Source organism: Silene latifolia, unplaced genomic scaffold (assembly GCF_048544455.1).
Source record: "Silene latifolia isolate original U9 population unplaced genomic scaffold, ASM4854445v1 scaffold_70, whole genome shotgun sequence".
Lineage (NCBI taxonomy): Eukaryota > Viridiplantae > Streptophyta > Magnoliopsida > Caryophyllales > Caryophyllaceae > Silene > Silene latifolia.
In genome coordinates this window covers 4,157,060-4,168,249 of record NW_027413609.1, presented here as the reverse complement: position 1 = coordinate 4,168,249, position 11,190 = coordinate 4,157,060, and the positions used below count along the sequence as shown (strand labels likewise).

Here is an 11,190-nt window from a genome sequence, read left to right as displayed (position 1 = left end):
TAACATGTGCATAGGTTGAAATTACAACAAGCAAGAAAATTAATTATGAAAACATAGTAGATTAAGCATGATTAATACCCATGTTTGTTTCCCCTAATTACCCACTAATCCTAGTTTAGTAACTACTCACTCATTATCATAGAGAACATGTCATTAATTATGTCAATCATTACAACAAGTGTAGATATGATAAGAGAATGAGGAAATAAACGATAAAGAGTAAAGGGTAAAAGAATTATACCAAACTTGAGATGATTCCAAATAATAAAGCAAAGAATAAAAGTAGAGAACTTGATTGATTGATGAAGAGTTGTCAATTCTCCAATAATAACCCAATAATCTTCAACTAGCCAATAATAATAAACGTGAACAATAATTAAGGAAAGATTAATGTGTAATTTGTGGAAAGATTAAAGGATCCTCTATTCTAATCTACTTTAATATAATCTAAGAGAATTTCCTCCTAAGAGAGCCCCCCTCCTTTGATTATCATCAAATGGGGTATATATAGTAGTGCATCATTAGGTTAAATAAGGATAAATTAGTAATTAACAACTCTAAGTTCTAATTAGGGAAATGCAAGTATTTCGAAGAGATGAGCATATTTGCTGAAAACGTCACGGTCCGCTCGTACAAAGGGGGAAGACGCTCGGATCGTGGGCAAGGGAGACGAGCGGCTTGGCAGTCGGGATGCTCGGATTACTTGAGGTGGCGACGAGCGTCTTGAAAGTAGGACGCTCGGATTGTCCCTTAGGGTGCTTTGCTTCTTCCTTTCGCATACTTCTTATACTTGCATTGTTGACCTTAGTTCTTGCCTCTCCTTCCATACTCGTTCAACCAATATCGTCAATAATCTTCCAAATATGTACGGGAGACGGGAATTTCCGCCTAATTGTCTTCTTTCCTACAAAACAAACATAATGCAATAGGAAAACGAAACAGGAAGGAATTGACGGGTAAAACGGTCATGAAATGTTATAATAGTATGCAAAATAGGCTAAATTAGGAGACTAATTGTGCACAAATAATATTCACATCAAATATCCCCAAACCGGACCTTTACTCATCCCGAGTAAAGAGGTGACTAGAACTAGACCTTTATTTAAACTATCCTAATAATATAACCGATATGAGACAATTAACGGGTCTCACTCCGTCCCTTCAACTCACAATAAGACAAACATGAGGTAGGATGCCTTCTTGCAAGGCAAGGTGGGTCTTGCCAAAATGGCGACACATCCAAGCATTAAAGCACATAAAATCAAGTAATGGATGCATCTACAAAAGAATAGCCACTTTCCTCATCTAAGTGGCGGAAATTATCTAAAGGGGAAGCAATTCAAGGGTACACACTCTATTATAGATATGGTTTCTTCAAACTACTAAGCCTAGAAGAATACCAATAAATCACCTCCAAGTTGTGTCAAGTTAGGGTACCTTTGCTCTCAATCGTTAAATGCTTTCGTCAAGAGTAGACTCCCTATGGTGTTAGAAACACTGGAGGATCTCGGAATTCCCCTTCTTGCCTAAACAAGAAGATGGGTCGTCCCCTCTCTACCATGCACAAGAGTGGATTCGATGGATAAAGGGATCAATAGTATTTAAGTTTCATTTGGGAGTTTGCTTTTGTTGTTGTTTTCCCCCCAATTTCTTGTGGCATTTAACATTTGAGAACATTTTCTTTTTGCCATTTCTTTTGATGTTTGGCATTTTCAACACTTGACATCAACTTTTTGCATTTTCTTTTGAACATTTTCAAGTCACCCCAATTAGTAATGAGGGTGCCTTATATTTGAAGCATAGGAGTTTTCATTTTTGTTACTCCTCTTTTCTTTTGATGCAATTTGTGCAAACTTTTTTCACTTTTCATTTCATTTCTTGGACTCAAATTTGAACAATTTTTTGTGCCCATTCCCTTTTTGATGACAAAATGTGGCAGAACATGGAAGATGGTTGCATGGTTTCAAGGGTCACCTTGGAATAAACGGTAGCCAAGGAGTTATCACACCACAAGGTACTCTTGACTAGGCCTTAATCCATAGGTCAAAGGATACTAGCATGACACATCTTAGGATGTTTTACAAGTATTCTAACAAGCAAAATTTAAGAAGAAAAAGTATCTACAAGGGCCTTATATACACTTATCAAGCTTCCCAAATAGACGGTTTCACAAAATTTTCCTAAATGCAACTATATGCCATGATGCAACTAACATATATACATCCTAATGCATATGCTTCTACCAACTAGTACGCCAAATAATCTAGATGCAATCCTAAATTCACATTGTTTTTACCGCATCAATCAAAATGAAGCCACATAGTCATTAACATAAAGAGGAAAAAGGAGATTGGAAAGATCATACCATGCGGTCTTCTATATCCTCATGTCTCGGATGTGGCGTAGTTGATCAATGTGAAAAAGGATGAACAAACACAATGTATACAATATATACAACACTACACTATAAAGGAAATGAACTTGTTTTTGGATTTTTAAATTTTTCACATTTTTATGGTTTCTGATTTTATGAAATTAAAGAACATATTTTTGGGATATTTCAAAATTTTTCAATTTTTATGTATTTTGGAATATAAATTCCCATCCCCCCACTTTATTTTGGACATTGTCCTCAATGTACATGTAGGAGTAGGAATGAAAAAGAGATACATGTTTTTGGCTTTTTAATTTTATGGAAATTAAAGTACAAATGCAATGATATGATATGAATGAATGCATGCTCTACCTAAATGTAATTCTATATGACATATATAACAAATGAATGCAACTTAAACAATATTACATGATGCATGATTTCTAGTAAACTATGGTCACCTATGATCAAACCTCCCCAAACCGATTTAAACGCTATTTCTAGTGTAGAAAAGAATAGGATTGGTCATTAGTGACTATGCTTGAATTCTTGTCTATATGCAAGTATCTACATGAATCATGTGAGGTATATTACAATGCAAGTTATACTATATGAACTAACTAATGTAAATGCAATATGATATAGATGTAAATGAAGATTAAACAAAATGTGATGCACTATACATAAGAAATAGGGAGAGAAGAGTATCATACGATTGGAGATGATGAGGTAGGCATCTCTCACTCATCATCATCATCATCATCATCATCATTGCGGTAGCCATACTCGCCAGAACTTCCTCCTTGGGCATACCCTCCTCCTTGACCAAAGTGTCCTCCACCTCGACCGTCAAAGTTCCCGGCTTGGTTCTCTTGATTAGGGAACAAAAGGTGCGGTTGAGCCCAAGATGATCGAAGGCCATTAGGGTCGATATATCCTTGTTGTGCCATTTGATATTATTGAGGATAGAGGGCCAAATAGTTATTGACCCTCCCATCGTATAGTCCAAGATCAACCCTCTTCATAAGATTCATCAAATCATTCATATCCAGAGCATTGGGGACTTACGGTGCGAATGGCGTATGAGGAGTGGGGTATGGTGGGATAGGCACATAGGAAGGCGGGGCATTGGGCCTTGCCGGTATCCTGCGAGATGGAGGAGGATGGCGGGGTACTTCTTATCTTTGAGGGGGATTGGGGTAGATTTCAATGTTGAGGAGGTAGCTTGGCATAGGTGAATACCGGCTCAATCTCGAGTCGGTACCGGGTATATTCCATCCCGAAAGAACAATAGAGGAACACCTTTTTGTGAACCATTCTACACTCATGTCTTGAGTGTAGGCACACCACCGGTGGTGGTTGAAGACGGCATCCTCATCAATCAAAGTACTACCCTCAAGTGGCGCATAAGTCCCATTGTTGTTGAATCCGGGACAAAGGTGGTTAGCCAAAATAGTAATTAGACCTCCCATCACGAAGGTCTTGAGTTGGGAGTTCCCTTGAGAAAAGTCGAAGAATCTTGTAAGCATCTCAAGGGGGGTATTGAAATTGTATTGCCTTGTCCCCCGAACATTTAGATAGGACTCTAGAAAGGTTAAATCGAGGAGAGTGCACCTATCTTGCTCAAATCTCCCGTTAATGGTGCCGGCAATGAAGCGTTCGGTGATCCGAATCAGCGGATGTTGGATTGCGAAGGTATAACATTGTTTTTGGTGAATGAAAACCTTCCCGGAAATAGCCCTCCAATTTTGGTCCACATCAAAGTCGGAGGGTTCGTCGGTGTTACTTGTTGGCACAACAAGGCCGAAAATATTTGCAAATTGGTTGAGGGTTAGTCTATGGTCGTGGTTGCACAACCAGATCTCCATACCAATGGATCTTTGCGTGTTCGAAACAATGCGAAGGCTACTCAAAAATTCCAAGGTAAGGCTAAGGTATGTTTCTTCATGGGCATGAAATAACTTTCCAATCCCCAAACCATCAAAGAACATTTCGGTATGATACCTTATACCTAGGATTTCTAACAGTTTACTGTCAATGAATTGAGTCGGTTCGTAATGCTTACCTAGCAAATTGAAGAATTTGTTGCGGTGCTCGTCGGATGTGAAGAGTACTTCCGGAAAGTACTCAAGTTGTTCCACCCCTCCTATCATCACGGGGCGGATGTTTCTTGGCGGCATTCTTTCTAGACCGGAAGAAGAAGATGAGCCCTTACGTTTCTTGGTGGCGGATTTAACAAGCTTCTTGGCTTTTCCCTTGAGATTCATCATTTTTGATTCGGGAAAGTTAGGGTTTGGTTGATTTTTGTTGTGATGGGAGTGTTTGGAGATGAAGATGTGTGGATTAGGTCTAGATAAGGTGAGGAAATGAGGGATGGTGGGGGTGTTTTTATAGAAAAGTAGCGTTGGACGAGCGGCTGAGGGTCGGGATCGTGCGGATTATTTGAAGTAAGTGCAGGAATCCGAGCGTTTTTAGAGTCGGGACGAGCGTCTTGCTGAAGAAGACCGAGCCTCTTGTGGAGAATCCTTTCGGATTCTCTTCCAGTTATTCTGGTTCATCTTGTGGGGGACTGAGGACGAGCATATCGAGCTTGAGACGAGATGCTGAGGTAGGACGAGTGTCTTCATCAGAATCCGCTCGGATTCTAATCCAGTGCAAAATTTTCTTCAAGATGCCACTCAGGACGAGCGTCCTATAGATAACACGAGCGTCTTTTCCTGGACGAGCGTCTTGTCCATTTATCTGCTCGGATTTCAAGTCAGCGCCAAACAGTACCCACAAGGAGGCTGAGGACGAGCGTCCCGTGCTGCTTTTCATACTTTTCATTCTTTTCATACTTTTCATTCTTTTCTTTCCAAGATCATACTCTTGCACCCTTTTATTATTCCTCCTTATCTTTTTCTGAAATTTTGCTCAATAAGAATGTAAGAAAACTCTCTCTCACTACTCTCATGCAAGAAATTGTAAATAAAAGTGCGAAAATGTACAATATTATTCAAGGCAAAGGTTAGAGAAATATCTTACAAATAGTGGTTTGAGATAGTACTCCACCAAACTAGTTCAAATTGTAGAAATTCTTTGTCCATAGAGCTCAAGGCTCTTAGAAGAAGATTAAAAGCTTGTGAACAAGCTCCAAATAAGCATATGTATGGGTTGCTCCACTTGAGCATGAAATGTGGCCAAGGAAGCTTGTCGTAAATTCTTTCTTTCATCTTGTCCTTGGCACTAGAGCTTTCCCAATGTTTCAAACCAATAAGCCCATGATTCTTGTCAACACTAGGTATGAAGTATGGTTCATATTCGTCCGAAGACTTCCACTCACCAACTTCTCCTTCAATTTTAGTGATGATGATAGCGTTTGAATTTGTCAATCCTTTAAGAGTAGAAGGATAATTCTCATTGCATTGATGACCGGATACCTTAGGGGTTGATGTTGTGGGTGCCAAATTTTCACAAGCAAGTTCATTTGCAAGTTTGTTCTTGAGCTTTTCCACCAAGTACCCTTTGTATGATGCTTTGACTTTTTGAAGAAGGTCCACCATATCTCTCCAATAATCATTGGCTCCACGGTGGGTGCTAAAAGGTATTCATGGTCAATAGGAAAGAGACATTCATCTTCTTCACGGAGGCATACCTCAAACTTCTCAAGGATAGGCTCCTCAAGCAAGGTGATATCATAAGTCCATTCTTCTCCCCTATTCCAAAGGTCCTTGTAAGAGACGTATTCTTCATAAGCCTCTTTTATGGTCTTGTCATCATTACTATCTTCATATGGATCATAAATGGGGGCTTCACTCCTCAACAATTCTTCCTCCACCATCTCAATGTTCACATCAAAAGTCACACCCACATACTAACAAAGGCGAAGAGTATTTGGCTTACTCAACCTCATGTCTTCTTCGTTGAATACAATGCTTTCATATTCACAAGAGCTCAAAGGAATTGGCTCTTCCCACTTCTCTTCTTCCATATCAAAGGTTACTACTTCAAATTCACATTCATGATCAATTTTTAAGGAATGGCGAGGAGTGGTTTCTTGAGATTCTTTCATTTGGGCAATTTGAATCTCCAATTCCTCACTTTGGGTAACAATGTCTTGAAGAACATTGTCCCTCTTTTGGCTCTCCAAAATCATTTGTTTGAAGAAGTTTTGTTGATCTCCCATCATTTGGAGAATCATATTTTGTTGGGTTCATTTTTTTGTTGTGGGTGGGTGTGAAAGTGATTGTATTATGGCAATTGAAATTCATTATAAAGTGGGTATTGAGTGGGTGGTTGTTGGTGGAAGAAATTGGGGTAGTAGTTAGGATTTTCATTGTATGAGTAGTAAGGTAGGTTTGTGGTACTTGCTTCTCAAACTCCCCATACCCATAGTCATACTCAAAAGATCCAACATATACTCCATATGTCAAGTCTTGAGCCATCATAGCTAAGACAAGGAAACAACTACAAGCATGGAAACTACACAAAAACGGTAAGAACGAACCTTGAGGAACAAGTTCATCAAGGTTAAAGCACAACAAAAATAGACAAACAAACAAGAACTTAATCACATAACACCATCCCCGGCGACGGCGCCATTTTGATGAGAGTGTCGTTGGGGCTCTCAATCAAACACATTTATATTCTCAACAAAACAACTAGTTAGTGATTAAGTCGAGGTCAATCCATGGGACGGTGTGCTTTGGGTTCTAAGTCTATCTATCTCAACTTATGCTAGTGTCACAATTGATTTGGGTTTGTAGTTGTGATCTAGACTAATGAAAGCAATAAAGTAAATAAAGGTGTAAACAAGTAATAAAGAGTACTAGGATATCATGGGGTCATAGGGGATTCATGGTATTGATCATACAAACATGTTTAAATAGTTGCAAGCAATTAATGTTGTAGAGGAACCGAGTTGGTTTATGTCTTACGGTTCTTAGGAAGAGTTGGGTCCCGGAGCCAAATCGATTAGATTGTACAACACCTACAAGTCGACTTACTTTCCTCCTATTCACTTCTATGCATGGTCTAACATGACTCGAGTTGGTTTATGTCTTACAAGTCTTGCTGAATAGATAAGAGATGGGTAAAAATGAAAGGATTCATAAGCTTAGCATTTCATCAAACATAACATATGCATAGGTTGACATTATAACAAGCAAGCAAATTAATTATGAAAACATATTAGATTAAGCATGATTAATCCCCATGTTTATTTCCCCTAATTACCCACTAATCCTAGTTTAGTATCTACTCACTCATTATCATAGAGAACATGTCATTAATTATGTCAATCATTACAACAAGTGTAGACATGATAAGAGAATGATGAAATAAACGATAAAGAGTGAAGGGTAAAAGAATTATACCAAACTTGAGATGATTCCAAATAATAAAGAAAAGAATAAAAGAAGAGAACTTGATTGATTGATGAAGAGTTGTCAATTCTCCAATAATAACCCAATAATCTTCAATTACCCAATAATAATAAACTTGAACAATAATTAAGGAAAGATTAATGTGTAATTTGTGGAAAGATTAAAGGATCCTCTATTCTAATATACTCTAATCCAATCTAAGAGAATTTCCTCCTAAGAGAGCCCCCCTCCTTTGATTATCATAAAATGGGGTATATATAGTAGTCATCATTAGGTTAAATAAGGCTAAATTAGTAATTAACAATTCTAAGTTCTAAGTAGGGAAATGCAAGTATTTCGAAGAGATGAGCATATTTGCTGAAAACGTCACGGTCCGCTCGTACAAAGGGGGAAGACGCTCGGATCGTGGGCAGGGGAGACGAGCGGCTTGGCAGTCGGGACGCTCGGATTGCTTGAGGTGGCGATGAGCGTCTTGAAACTAGGACGCTCGGATTGTTCCTCAGGGTGCTTTGCTTCTTCCTTTCGCATACTTCTTATACTTGCATTGTTGACCTTAGTTCTTACCTCTCCTTCCATACTCGTTCAACCAATATCGTCAATAATCTTCCAAATATGTACGGGAGACGGGAATTTCTGCCTAATTGTCTTATTTCCTACAAAACAAACATAATGCAATAGGAAAACGAAATAGGAAGGAATTGACGGATAAAACGGTCATGAAATGTTATAATAGTATGCAAAATAGGCTCAATTAGGAGACTAAATGTGCGCAAATAATTTCACATTAGGTGGACTGAGGGGAGCCAAGTAGGTGCTTATAGTAGTCAATGAAACCAGCAGCTACATTGTCCACCCCAATTCGCTCATTACCATCTTTGTCAAAAATTCTCCCAATAATTTGCTGATGTTTCCTATCCTGAATACGAGCAAAGTACTTGGAAGAGGAGTCACTATAGGATATGTGATCAATCTTAGCTTTTTGCTTGATGATGGAGCTTTCAAGTTGCTTAAGACTAGTATAAGTAGCAAGAAGAGTCCTTTCCTGATCATAAAGTTCAGAATTTGGAAGATTAGCTTGTATTTGCTCTTGACAGTGATGAAGAGCCTCCTTGATGTCCTTAATTTGCTGAGCCATATGAGTGAAGTTCTCTTTATGTAGCTTTTTAAGTTTTCCCTTAACATTTTTAAGCTTTTTAAAAAGCTTAAACATAGTGGAGCCTGCAACAGGCTCTTGCCAAGCCTTGGAGACCAAATTATGATAATCAGGATGTTCCACCCAACTATTGAGAAAGCTAAATCTGGACCCAACATGTTTATCTTCAAACACAGTGACCAACACAGGAGAGTGATCAGATATACTTGCAGGCAGAAAAGATGCACAGGTACCAGGGAAAGTGTTCAACCAAGAGGAGTTTGCAAGAGCCCTATCAAGCTTAGACCAGACAATGGAAGAGATATCCTGCTTATTTGTCCAGGTCATCTCACACCCAGTGCTGTAAATATCATCAACCCCACAACGAAGGATGCAAGAATAAAAATCAAAGATGTCTCCAAGATTAGGAGGAGTGCTACTAACCCTTTAACTAACATCCCTACCACATTAAAATCACCCAATATAAGCCAATGCTGCACTTGAGTACTTATCTGCTGGAGATTAACCCAGAGATCATCACAAGTCCTAGCCTTGTTGCTAGCATAAACCATATTCAGATGAAAGACATGCCCAGTGGCATGATGAGTAGCCTCACAATGAATGAATTGGGAATGAATCTTGAGGATAATGACAGTTACATGTGTTGGCCTCCAAATGAGCCAAATTCGACCATTGTAGTGAGCAGCATAGTTGCACACCACATTATAATTCCTATAATGTTGCTTGATAAGAGTTTTTGCAGCTTTTTCTTTAATTCTAGTTTCCAGAATTCCAATAATATCAACTTGAGTATTTCTAATAAAATCCAACACTTCTTGTTGTTTGAGGGGATCATTTCCCCCTCTAATGTTCCAAGAAGAGATCTTCATGGAAGTTTATCAGGAGGGTCCTTTTCCCCTATTGTGTGCTCCATTCAGGTAAGTTCAGATTTAACAATCAGAATATCCAGAGTTTCCTGAGTCACTGGTGTGAGAACCATAAGTGGAACATCCACTAGGACAGATGATGAGGCTCTCTTCAAGGCTATTTGAGTCTCATTCATCTCATCTCCATGTCTGCATTCTAGATGCATTTTAGTAGCTTGAGCAACAATAGTTTTCAACTGAGGAGAGATCTGAGCCTCCTGCAGAGAGGTAACTACTGACCCAATACTAGCTGAGGTACCACCTAGCAGAGAGGAGGAAGTCATCAAGGCTTCGGAGTTAATAGTATCTGGCAAAATTTCCTCAACTTCAGATTCTACAAGGGGAGAGATCCCGGTGTCAATGGTCTGAACTAGATGAGTCTCAACCAACTCATCATCATGCCAGTATTCTTGATGCATTTCAGTAGTTTGGGCAACAGTAGTTGTCAACTGAAAGGAGGCATGATTCTCCTTTAGAGAAGTAGCTGCTGGCCCAATACTAGCTGAGGTACCACCTAGCAGGAGGGAGGCAGTCAGTACAGAGTTAGAAGTATCTGGTAAAATGTCCTCAACTTCAGAATCCACAAGAGGAGAGAAATTATTATGAGTGGGTAAAGAGGAAGCAGATGAGGTAGATGGCAAGGCTTTCTTCAAGGCTATTTAAGCCTTGCTCACCTCCTCCTTCCTGTTGCATTTTTTATGCATTCCAGTGGAAATGGTCTGAACAGGATGACCAAGAGGGTCATGTTGGTCAGTCCTAGCCACTGGGGTACCACCTAGCAGACAGGGTGTAGTAGCCACAGAAGAATCCTTCTGAATTGGCCTATAAACCTTTATTGGAGCTCTTTTTGGGATAGTCTTTGGTTTTCCTTTTTTACAACATCGAGCTTGATGCCCTATTTTACCACATTCTGCACAGTAAAAGGGTAGCCATTCATAGTCAACTCTTTGCTTGGAGGGACCAAAAGGGGTGTTAATGGTTATCAGCTCAGAAAGAGAGGAGGAGATATCAGCTTCAACCATAACCCTAGCAAAAGACAACTTTTCTTTGCAAGTGGTGGGCATATCAGCAAACATTGGCCTCCCAATTTTACTGGCCATTTTGCTAAGGACAGCAGAGGACCAAAGATGGGGGTCTAAATCAGGAAATAAGACCCATATAGGGATAAGTGAGACCCTATCCATAGCAGTAGAGAAAGATAGAGACCATTGTTTTAAGATGATAGAGTAGGATCCCATTTTCCAAGGGCCACCCTTCAGAACATTAGTCATGTCAGTCTCAGTTTGAAACCTAAAACTAAACAACCCCTTTTTGAAGTATTGGACAATTGGTTTAGCAATATGTCCCCAATTCTTATCAACATAGGTAGTAACCTGGGCCAAAGTTGGCTTTGAC

At 39.3% G+C, this 11,190-nt stretch overlaps 1 protein-coding gene across 1 annotated transcript; it reads right to left on the bottom strand.

Annotated features, from left to right (window-relative positions):
• Positions 1-8,521: 8,521 nt before the first annotated feature.
• Positions 8,522-9,759, bottom strand: LOC141640051 (uncharacterized). The gene is made up of 2 exons (XM_074449012.1): positions 9,314-9,759; positions 8,522-9,230 (listed from the first exon to the last, which is right to left on the bottom strand). Exons 1-2 carry the CDS (start codon positions 9,757-9,759, stop codon positions 8,522-8,524), a joined length of 1,155 nt encoding a protein of 384 aa, XP_074305113.1.
• Positions 9,760-11,190: the final 1,431 nt, after the last annotated feature.